Source organism: Phycodurus eques, chromosome 6 (genome assembly GCF_024500275.1).
Source record: "Phycodurus eques isolate BA_2022a chromosome 6, UOR_Pequ_1.1, whole genome shotgun sequence".
Taxonomy (NCBI): Eukaryota; Metazoa; Chordata; class Actinopteri; order Syngnathiformes; family Syngnathidae; genus Phycodurus; species Phycodurus eques.
In genome coordinates, this window is record NC_084530.1 from 27,695,218 (window position 1) to 27,707,259 (window position 12,042).

At 40.5% G+C, this 12,042-nt stretch overlaps 1 protein-coding gene across 2 annotated transcripts in view; it reads right to left on the minus strand.

Annotated features, from left to right (window-relative positions):
• stx8 (syntaxin 8) overlaps positions 1-12,042 on the minus strand; it is a 34,012-nt gene that overhangs the window by 14,338 nt on the left and 7,632 nt on the right. Inside the window, exon 6 of one of the 2 annotated variants that reach the window (XM_061678640.1) lies at positions 11,101-11,193. The exons of the other annotated variant lie outside the window; for it this stretch is intronic. Coding sequence (XP_061534624.1) covers positions 11,101-11,193 — 93 coding nt within the window. The remainder of the gene's footprint in view (positions 1-11,100; positions 11,194-12,042) is intronic. 2 annotated transcript variants of the gene reach the window in all.

Below are 12,042 nucleotides of genomic sequence, written 5' to 3' on the forward strand. Positions count from 1 at the left end.
CCTTGTCACCGAGAATTTCTAGGCGCAGCCGAGGCGTAGAGGGGGTCCGGTTTGGTGGCCTCAGTACTGCATCTCTGCTTTTTGCAGATGATGGGCTTCTGTTGGCTTCATCAAGCCGTGACCTCCAACTCTCACTGGAGCAGTTCGCAGCTGAGTGTGAAGCGGCTGGGATGAGAATCAGCACCTCCAAATCTGAGACCATGGTCCTCAGTCGGAAACGGGTGGCCTGCCCTCTCCAGGTCGGGGATGAGATACTGCCCCAAGTGGAGGAGTTCAAGTATCTAGGGGTCTTGTTCACGAGTGAGGGAAGAATGGAACGGGAGATCGACAGGCGGATCGGTGCAGTGTCTGCAGTGATGCAGACTTTGTATCGATCCTCACCTATGGTCACGAGCTGTGGGTCATGACCGAAAGAACAAGATCCCGGATACAAGCGGCCAAAATGAGTTTCCTCTGCAGGGTGTCCGGGCTCTCCCTTAAGAGATAGGGTGAGAAGCTCGGTCATCCGGGAGGATCTCAGAGTAGAGCCGCTGCTCCTCCACATCGAGAGGAGCCAGATGAGGTGGCCTGATTCAGATGCCTCCCGGACGCCTCCCCGGTGAGGTGTTCCCACCGGGAGAAGACCCCAGGGACGACCCAGGACACGCTGGAGAGACTACATCCTTCGGCTGGCCTGGGAACGCCTCGGGATCCCCTTGGAAGAGATGGATGAAGTGGCTGGGGAGATGGAAGTCTGGGCGTCCCTGCTAAAGCTACTGCCCCTGCGACCCGACTTCGGATAAGCGGTAGAAAATGGATGGATGGATGGAAAATACTTCACATAAGTACCACAACCGCAGAGTGTGCAGTGTGTTTTGTGCATGCACACATAGTTCAAGGTAGAAACTAAAACAGATTTAATTGTATTGAACAAATATTTTGCACAATCGTTTCTTTTTTTTAACTACAGTCCATCTAATACACTTTTTCTGGTTTTGTCCACTTAATTCCATGCTCAAATTCCTCGAATTCTGCCACCCTGGTCACAGCCCTCAGAGATGCCATATCGACCCTTGACACAGAACAGATGAAACCATGAAATCTATTCACACTGATCAGTGCTTAGGCAGGAAAAAATGACATGCATGCGTGCCGTAATTGAATTCAGCCCCATGCAGTATGTCTTTCCTTCTGTCTTTCTAACCACGTGCGTGCAAATGCACTGCTATGTTTCGCTTCGTCACAAAAAATAAAAATAATCTTCAGCCCCTCAAACATCTGGCCCTATTGGACACATAGAGAGATTCGTCTCACTGTTGGACATCAACCCCCTGCCACGCTGACAGCTCCCTGGGTTTCGGGGAGGTATTTTAATGCATCACTGAATTTGTCCCCTGGGGGAGTAGTTCGCAAAGTGACGATCAACGTTTATTCGTGTTGTGATGCAATACAAACATGCCAAGAAACAATACAACTATCAATGTCTGCATGGATGTACTGAACTTCACTACTCCAGAACAGGTGGCTATGACAATATTAATTTAGAAATAAATCTTTTGCTTAATACAAATATAGCAAGATAGGCAGTACTGACTTGCATGTTGCTGTAGGTTATTCTTCCCCTTACCTAGTTTTGTGCTGTTTTGAAACTAAAACCGGCTGTGTGTCCGTGAAGCGTTTCACCTTGGTTTACCACAAGATCTGCCAATGCACATGACAACACAAACGAACAGTCCATTGATGGATGACTTTGAGAAAGTTGAACCTCTCTTTGACTCGCATGACACTTCAAAGGAGAGCGCAAAGAAATCCTGAAAATGTTTGCATCGGTTCGTTATATAGACTGTTGGGTTTGGACTTCAAAAAGAAGGACCATTTGAAGTATGAAAACAGCGGTTAGCAAATTATGTGAGAGGTTTTCTCCCAATAAAGTATGCATTTGTATTGCATTTTATTATCATTCATTCAACTAAACACGTTGCCCATAAAAACGAAGCAATGGTATATTACTGGGATATGACAGATTCATTGAGTGAAATTACTAAAGGAAAGAACACTGGGCCTTTTTAAGAGCATCACGTGAATAGAACACCACCAAATCTTTCAAGGAAAAAAAAATGAATTGCTTGAGTATGTAGCACTTTGCACTTTTGAAAATGTGAGTAACAGAAACCTCTAAATGGACTGAACAGAAACTAGAAACGCATGATCCATTTACACTGAATATGTACTGTAAATGTACGATACAAGTTATTTGACCAAACAACTCCTACTGCTGTCTTTTGAATGAGGAAAAAATAAAAAATAAAACTCATCAAAGTAAATGAGATAGCATTTTTAGTCCTCGTTGAGTTTTCAAGTGCTGTTACAAACACGCGTGACCTGAACAAAAAACAAAATCAGAAGATGCAAATGACATCCACAAATATTCCTCAGCAATGAAAGAGAGATGTCCACAGTGGAAAAGTAGATATCTTTTTACAGACAGACAATTAAATACGCAATCTGCTCTGATTTGGAAGAATAAAAGCAACGGTGTGACAATTTTTAAAAGTACCACAACTATGGCAAGGGGCAATCGTCAGCAGGTTCCCCCCCCCCCCCCCCCCCCATGTAGCCAGATGCCCCCAAACAATGTAAGCGTGATGAGCATGAGGGTGGCAGCCGCGGTGCGGGCAGAGGTGGACCACCCTGTCACTGGCACTAGTGCCAACACCAGCTGCTTTTGCACTTCATCAGTACCAGCACACTTCATTAGCGACGACAACCTGGAGAAGGTTATTTATTGAGAAGGAAGTTTAAAAAAAAAAAAAAAAAAAAAAAAAAAAAATGTTTGGACTGATTATCAACAGCTCATCTGGGGAGCTGTGGATTGCTATCAGTTTGAATATCTAGTTATTATGCCAAAATGGGAGGCACACATATTGTCATTTTAAACAGCGACCTTAATCACAATCATATTTTCAGTAATGACAGGTGGTTATATTAAAAAAAAAGAAAGAAAATACAATGGGTGAAGTCTCTGCACCCCTGTTCAAAATACAGTTTTTTTGCGATGTAAAAATAAACACCAAGATAAATCACTCAGTTTTTCCACCATTAATGTGACCAATAACCTGCTTAACTCAATTGAAAAGAAAAAGAAATCTTTTGGCGGTGGGGAAGTTAAAATAAATAACTAAGTTAATGTGGTTGGGTACTCTTATAACTTTGGATGTGACTGTGCTCAGAATTAACCAATTACATTCAAACATTCAAGCGCAATTGCCACCATTTAAAGTGCCTGTGATTAATCTTAATATACAGTATTTCAGATGTTCTAGGAGGCTCTTTTTGTTTTTAATTATTATTATTATTTTTGCATTCTAGCAAAAGCCTGAAGGTTTTGTGCTGACACTGACTGCTATTTGGAACGGTTGATCATTCCTTTTACCTTGACTAAGGCCCCAGTTCAAGTCGAAGAAAAGCAGCCCCAAAGCATGTTGGTATGGTGTTCTTTTGGTGATGAGCGCTGTCGTGTTCGCGCCAAAAACCCCGTTGGAGTTATGGCCAAAATGTTCAACATTGGATTCATCGGACCATTACAAATTCTGACAGATGTATTTGGTAGATTTCATTTTTCTTCTGTGTAAAAACAAAACAAAACAGGAGGTTGTAGTCCCTTGTACGACAAATTCAGTAGTGGACCACCGCTATAAACATATGTAGTGATGGTGCATGATTCAACTTGAAAAATGGTCTACCAATATTAAGTCAAACACTCTAGAAATTGTAAACAAAAAAAATATGACTGAAAAATTGACACCTTCCAAGTGGACTTGACAATAGTTGCTTGGTCCACATCAAGATTTGACAAGTCTTCAACCCACACAAACCACCTGAAGGGGGTTCAATACATTCCGAAATAAGCACACGAAAGCCAATGAATCACTAAAATACATGCTACCTGCAGACTTAATATTAGAGAAAGGAATTTTCCGGGTATTAAACACTTCCCCATCCAATGCACGTTAATTCGTGCATATAATTATGAGTGAATATACAGATCGTGAAACAGCATGTTTTACAGCATTCTTTCTTGCCCGTGACCCACATTTGAACTGGATTATGAATTTAGTTTAAAATATATATATATATATAAAAGTAGGGAGCATTTCAAATTCCAGGGTGGCACATGAGGTGCATATAATTGCCGAAAATCTCTGTGAGTATTTGGGATAATTGCGTTCAACCCGCGAAGGGCCAGAATAAATGTTTAGCCAACAGCACGGCTGAAACAACTTCCCATCCAGAGTGGAAACAGTCCTGTAACATTTGCTTGTGGACAGCCGGGAGGAAAAAAAAAAAAAAAAAAAGTGATGTAATAAGACCACCCCGCTTCACTTGGAACTAAACGCACTGAAAATCTTTTGTTAAAAAGAAAGTTCTAAGCTAAATATAACAAAATAGAGAACGTGGTGTCAAGTGGTATGGCGTGATATATTATTGATATCAATGCATAGCAGTTTATCAGCAGACACAGCTATAAATAAGCAGGAAATATTACAAATAACCAAATCCAGGACAGTAAGTAAGGATGGACTTTGCAACAAACTTCCTTGATCGACTAAGGGGTTAAATAACGACCAATCAATAGAGTTTTTTTTAGTAATACCTTTAATGCAATTGGAGCATCTCAAACTCCTGCTTCCATACCAATGCCATAGTGAGCAAATAAACCCAAAAGAGTTCAGACTTGACGGTTTCTGAAACCTGTAAATTTCTGTTTAATTGTCCCCCTTTTCAATACACCTTAAAGCCATAAACCCAAAGAGGGACCATGATTGATGTGTTTTTCGGACCTTTAGTTCCCACTACAGGATACATTAGTGAACTGAATCTGGAGAATAGATAGTCCTTGATTTTAAAATGCAATTGAGTTATTTTCTCATTACAAAAGGACAAGGAAAAGTTGTGGTAAGTTAATTCGGTCACATTTATATTTGTCGGTAGACTTTATATTTGTTGACTGACTCACAAGATTTCCTGCACAATCTAGTAACCTCAGGTGAAGTACGATACCCGACCGATAACGTTGACTGTGTCTAGTTTGGTCATTATATCAGATTACACGTGTGCAAAGTTATCAGATAGTGATTGAAAGCGTGACCCGCCTTTGCGCCTTTAAAAGCGTGACACATTGTAACACGTGTGTGTGGGGTGATTAAAGTCTCGTCACAGTGTCTGCTGGAACAAAGACTTGTCACTATGAAGGCTTGCTGATTTGTATCGCACAGTACCCACTTCAGACAAATACCTCTCAGATGCGGGGACAATGGCCTTTGTATGTTATGTCTATGTGCAATACGTTTGTTGTTAGAAACAATAACTACATTTGAGACGAATTCCCTTTAAAAAGTTCAAATGTGTACTTGATTAACACTGACTGCACATGTTTGTTGCATGGACTTCTCTTTTTTTTCAGAAAAATAACTGAATTCCTGATTCATGCAAACTGCATTTACATTTGTATCTCTGCCATAAGTGTGAATATGACTGTTCTTTGACCAAATTCAAATAAATTCAGATTAAAAGATTACCTATTTAGCATATTTTCCCCAAGATTTATCAAGAAACCAGAAAATATCAGTGATTCACATACATTAGTAGTGCAAAATCACAGGCAACCGTCTCTATTGTTATTTTTGAGATGGCACTAAAACTGTAGAGTATGTAATAAAGATTCTAAAGCTATGGCTAAAAAATATTTGCACCCGAGCAAATCCCTTCTAATAATTGCAGTCATGTTACACATGCTGACTGTCCCAACGGTGCGATTTTCAACCCATACACTTTGCTCCTGATGATCTAGTTATTTAAAGACTGAATTCTTTTCACATTTACATGACAGCCTTTCACCTGCTGGAGTGATTCTCCGGATGGCTCACATTCAAGACATCAACATTTGGCTGCGTTGCAAGGTAATTTTCACATTGATTGTAACAGTCAATGGAAAAGCTCCCATCCCTTCCTTCACATATTTTTAACTTGATTTCTGTGCAACCCACAATCAGAATGAAGAGGTAATATAAGTCCACTAGTCTCATAAAAGCATTCCCTCACAACATCGGAATGGAAAATCTATCATTTTATGTGGCGGGAAGAAACAAATGAAAGCTCTTAATATATGACAAAATGATTTGACCAGAGTAGGCTGCACTACAATCAATAGTACAAAGTTAAAGTGACCTTTTTATTTTTGTCATTGATTCAAGTCCGGTTCTGGTTTTGATGTGACACTGGAACAGATTTCTGAAGTGAACTACGGTTACAAATGAGCATAGCGTGGACCACATAAATGAGCCCGTTCTCACGAGAAGTTCGTAGGCTAGCTCACAGAAATGACACACTACCGTTAATGGAAGACCAGCTGTTTGTTCGTCTTATCAGTAGAAGATTTTACTTTTTGGCTGACTCTAAATTGTCCTTAGGTGTAAACAGGAGTTTGAATGGTTGTTCGTCTATATGTGCCCTGCGATTGGCTGGTGACCCCGCCTCTCGCCTGATGTCAACCGGGATAGGCTACAGCACACCCATGACCCGAGTGAGGATAAGCGGTATAGAAGATGAATGGATGGAACTTATTGGCTCACATCCTAATTTCCCATGAGAACACATTGGGCAATAGAGATTCTCTTTTCAACGGTGCAGTAGTCATCCACAGTTTGTAAAAAAAAAAAAAAAAAAAAAACAATATACTCTAAAATATGATGAAGAAACAGAAAAGAATCAGTAGCAGCAATTCAAATTTAAGATGTTAATGATTTGAACGATAGAAGGCACAGAGAAAAGACAATCATACGCCTGTGAAAATGATTAATACATTTAAAATCAATAAGTGTATATGTGACAGGGCAGTATATTTAGTCTCGGTATTAGCATTCCAGTAAAACCCATAAAATGAGTTTAAACGCTCCTTATTGTCCACTAAAACGGTATGAAAGACAGATTACTCAAACACATGGTGCTTAGAGCGAAAACCATCCAGGAACACACACAGTGTTTGTCTCCAGTATTGTTTAATCCTTTTGGCTTTAAGCAAAAGAAAGAAACAGTGAAATTATCCCGCCCTACAAAGTTTTGATTGATTTATTTATTTCTTTTTTTTTTTTATGAGGGATAAAAAAAATTTCAATGCCAAGTTGACAGTTTGCGAAAAAGCTTTGGATTGCCAGGCATAGTGGCTGTATGAGATGGATGGATGGAGGAGGGAGTGGACGGGAAACTGCCTCACCCACACAACTGTTGGCGGACATCTGGATGTGATTCTGCCTTGCAGATGAGCTGCACAGGATGGAACACACCTTTTTTTTTCATCATACATTATAGCGGCCTTCTGTACATTTAGTATGGCGATAAAAAAATCTAAGTGGCCATGTTCCAGTCAAATATATAAAAGATTGCATTTCCATTGTAAAAGATCACACAATCTTACTAATCTACACTGTACGGTGTCATGTTTATGTTCTGAGTTACTTTAATCAAACTTGCTTCCTGTTATACTATGATGTCACACTATTGGCATTATTAATGCAGATATTACTCGTGGTGGGGGAAAAGAAATCAAGCCTAATCAGGATTCAGCGTACAGAAAGTGTATTGTTGCAAAATGAACTGATCTGTATTGCTTGGTCAAAACATGACTTTAACCACAGTCGTACAGAATGACATTTTTTTTCAAAGAAGGTGCAACTGTGTGATGTATAAGGTTGTTGGAACTGAGCCACTCAATGAGTAAGCCGCATAAGGAAACATTCAGACAGGCTTTTTTATATATACATTCACATCAGTCACTGAGCAAATACGTGACTGTAAGAATCTTTACAGACAGAGAGCCTCCACGATAATGTCTTCATCTCCTCCAAAACTCAACCTGACATGCATCTGAGAGTCCAAAGGGTTGCATTTCAAAAGTGTCAAGAACACCACTTAAATACACACTAATCAAGTGACAAACAAAGGGGTTGGGGGGGGGGGGGAGTTGGTCTCCTAAAGAGAAACAGCAGACGTGATTGATGAAATGTTGTTCTTTCGAGTCCAGAAATGTTAATTTCCTTGCTCGGCCCATGAGCACAAATGGCTCATGTCACCCCAAGACCTTTTTGCCATTGTTAGAACTCGCCGACACCGACGGTCCACAGACAGAGATGGATGCCGGTACGGACGGACAGATAAATAAAGATATCAGGACTCATGATTGATTGTACTCTGCTTAGAATGCAAAGTCTGATGGTAAGTCGATGCATCCCACAGCTACGCATGTCTTATGGCTGCTACTGAGCAATCTGTGTGTTCACTGTGGCAAGAATAAAGCACAGATTTCTGGTAGTCAATACAACTATGCTTGAAGGAACTGGGATTCTGAAAACCCAGTCTGTCCATTTCAATTAATACACTATCAAGTAAATAAAAGAAACCTGAGTTACTGTAATACTCCACGTCATCATGCAAGCACTGCAGAAGATTTATTTTAAGAGGCACTGCACAAGCGTATAGTTGGCATTCACTTGTAAGGAATGAGACCGAAGCACATCACAGCGCGGGTGTCCCAAAATTATCCCGTCACACATTTAATGTCGTCAATAATTCATGAAGTCACACAGTCAGCCAATCCAATGGTCACACAAGACAAGGTTGTTTTTTTGCGGCTCATTGCAAGTTTGACATTCCTCTAATGACAACACTCTTTAGAACATCACTACGTGCTTCTCGGCATTTTCACAGTGTCTGGAGAACACGACTGACTATGGTCAGCCTTGTGACTCAAACAAATAGTAAATTAATCTTCTGAAATTCTCTGTGACTCTGAAAACTGAAATTAAATTCATTATCACTTTATTTCTGGGGTCGTGGGGGTTCTGGGTTCATCGCTCAACCTCTCAATATGGGTCATCTCCCTTATAGAGCTGAGCTGGAAATATTTCTCCAAAAGGAAATGACTGCCACGTTCATTGCACTTTGGTCATGGGCAAGACTCCAGCAGAAGACTACAAAGAGCTTCATCTATTTATAGAAAAACACAGCACTCACAGTACAGTGATCATGGAGGAACTAAAGCGGGGGCGAAAGTTGGTTTTGCAAACTATCAAGATCAACTTGGGAGTCTTTTCTCCTGGTATACTGGTGGAATACATTTGATTTCCTCTTCGATCAAATCAACTAGATTTTGACAAAGCCCATTTTCCCTTTATTAGAAGTTAAAGTGTAGCTGCCACAAAAATCTCAAACTCAATCAGTTTCAATCAAGTTATGAAAATTCAAGATAGATGTAGTTCTTTATACGCAGAAGATATGGTGATGAACCACAGTGATGAACCAGGCCGCAAAAAAAAAGTGAATCACTTGTCTAAAAATGTTTTGCGGTTCATTGAGCTGAGGGACCGCTAGACATCACACTGTCGAACAGTCTGCTGAATGTAAATGGAGATTTGTAATAACAGACAGTCATGTATCGTCACTGGCAAAAAAAACGGATCAGCAAGGAAAACTTCAACAATACATTTGATTCACCCAAACCCTCTGCAGTGACATTCTCCTAAACGCTGGAGATTCTTGCCTCAACATTCTCCGGAAACATGAAGCGATAACCCAAATCAAATTTAAATGTGTGAATCATTGTCTGGCTTGAACAATCTGAGTTTACCCGTAAAGTTGACCTGACGCTTGAGTCATCAGGCACTTAACAGGCTTGTCGCACAGATTCGTTTTTCCACAATAGTCATTTGGAAGGTAATATAATTTCTCATTATCTCACTATCTTGTTGGTTATAAATGACATAATTGGGAAAGAGGGAGAAATGAGCAGGGCTTTCTAATGTTCAGTGTTTGGGCTTTTACTCATGGAAGTAATTATATAGTCCTTGCAGGTGGCACATTGTTTTGGTCTTTAAAGAAATAATGACTTTCACCCGCCATCAAATGTATATATACAAGGGTAATGTGGCCTCCATTACATGGAACTGTGACAAGCCATTGTTTCTGTGGCCAAAATATTTAGCCTTCATGCATTCTTTCGGCGGAATTGGAGTAAATCAGCTCTCCCACCTTTAAGATTTATATAATTGGAAACACTGAAATAAAGCTAAAAAATTAAGAAGGAAAAACGCACCAAGTTGGAGTTATTGACAGCAACCAAAAGGCAAGAGGAGAGCAGGCTAAAAACAATCAGGTCTCGTTTCTCTCTCAATCCCTTCCGCCCATCGCTGTCGAACAAAATGTGCCAAACATCTGCCATTCGTTCCCAACAGAGGGGAAGGTTGAAAGTTTCCCTGTTGAAGTCATTCTGTTATTCAGCCTCTGTTTGAGGGCTTGGACGAGATATTACAAGATAGTTTGACGCCTTCTCTTAACTCACTGGAAGCTAGTCAGTGAGATAAGATGAGTGCTCATAATGAGACAATTCTGGGTAGATGAGCTTAGGGAAAAGCTAATCAATCACATAAATTATAGGCATTAAAAAGGGGTTTGGGCTTTGGTATGGCTTCTGATCTCTCTTTTAATATGTCAGGTCTTTGGTTTTGAACGTACGCTGTCAAATGGCAGCACCTTTGAACGTTCTGAACTTCTGCTCCCATTCCAAATGTCGAATTGAGCAGAATATTAATTCTGGAGGAATTGTATCATGGCTGCGGTCTGTGTGTATGTAGTTCAACTTCACATAGCTGACGAGATGTTCTTTAAGCAGCGAACTAGTTGAGAGTGAATCACCCGCGCTGTTGCGGCTAAGTAGCGCACTCGATTTTGCCTCAATTGTGTCAAGATGTGATTAATCAACAATCAATTCCACACAATTGACAAATTCTTAATGGTCGATTAATCGATTATTATGTCTATCTGTCTGCAAAGCGTGGCCCTCAGTGAACCATGTTTTAGGAGGCTAATTGCTCAATGCCTGCCTTAATGTTCATCCCAAACAGAATGGCAGATGCATTTAGGAATTCATTTCATGGTTCATTTGTAATGCGAGCTATTCATACAACTCAAAAAGGAGAAGTGAAATGTCAAGTATGAGAACACAGGACCACATCTCTATTGTAGAACAGATTTGTCTAGCGTTCTAAAATTAGGATTATTCAACTTCACCGTTCTGCTCATCCAGCTCGTTGCCAATCTCCTGCCCCATTATCTTCTGCCGGCTAATGACTGCTGCTAGTGCATCTAGACCAGCATCCTGGACTGAAACGACAAAGAAGAAATAGGATTTAAACTGGGGGCAAAGCAGGTGGGGTGGTGAACAATAAATACACGATGAAACTGACTTCTTCGGGAATGAGTCATTTAGCCTCACTTAAAACTATGACAACTGCAGAGGTCCGAGGTGGGGTGGAAAACAATGATGGTTGAGAAGAATAGAAAAGACTTGCCGCCCCCCCCATTTTAACACACATTCGATCACTGGATTGTTTTATTTATTTTTTAATTTTTCTATGAGCACGGTTTGAGGTGCTAACCATTACCCTGCTCTACCATAAACCCTTCACGGGACTGGAAACCTCTCAGAGCTTGGGTTTCACTGTCATAAAAGGAATCAGTGATCCCAAATTGAAACTAACCAGAGCCATAATGGAGACATTGCAGTGAAGTGTCACATGGGGGTTTCTGGTGCACTGACATCTGGGTGCTCAACTCATGTCCAAGCCATTTGGGAAAAGGGATTAAACAGGCACTCGCTGATGGCATATCTTCTAGATGTACAGTAACAGCCACCTTAAATGTGTTGGCACACATACAGATGGCCAATACACTAAATCCAATCCTTTTCATGTGTCAAATATTTTCATCTATTAATTGCCTCTTCGCGCTAACTGTATGTTTTACCATCTCTTACTGGAAATACCCTTGTACTGTACTTGTGTTACAGTGACAAGAGTGGTTCCATATGTGTTGGATGGCGGGTAAAGCCTGTATTTGAGTGAGTGGTACAAAGTCAAACAAAAGTGACGTGCAAATCTTATTCGAGTGATGCGAGAAACCTGGAAATTCATTGTCAGATTACAAAATGGCAGAAAAATTGTGATGCTCTGG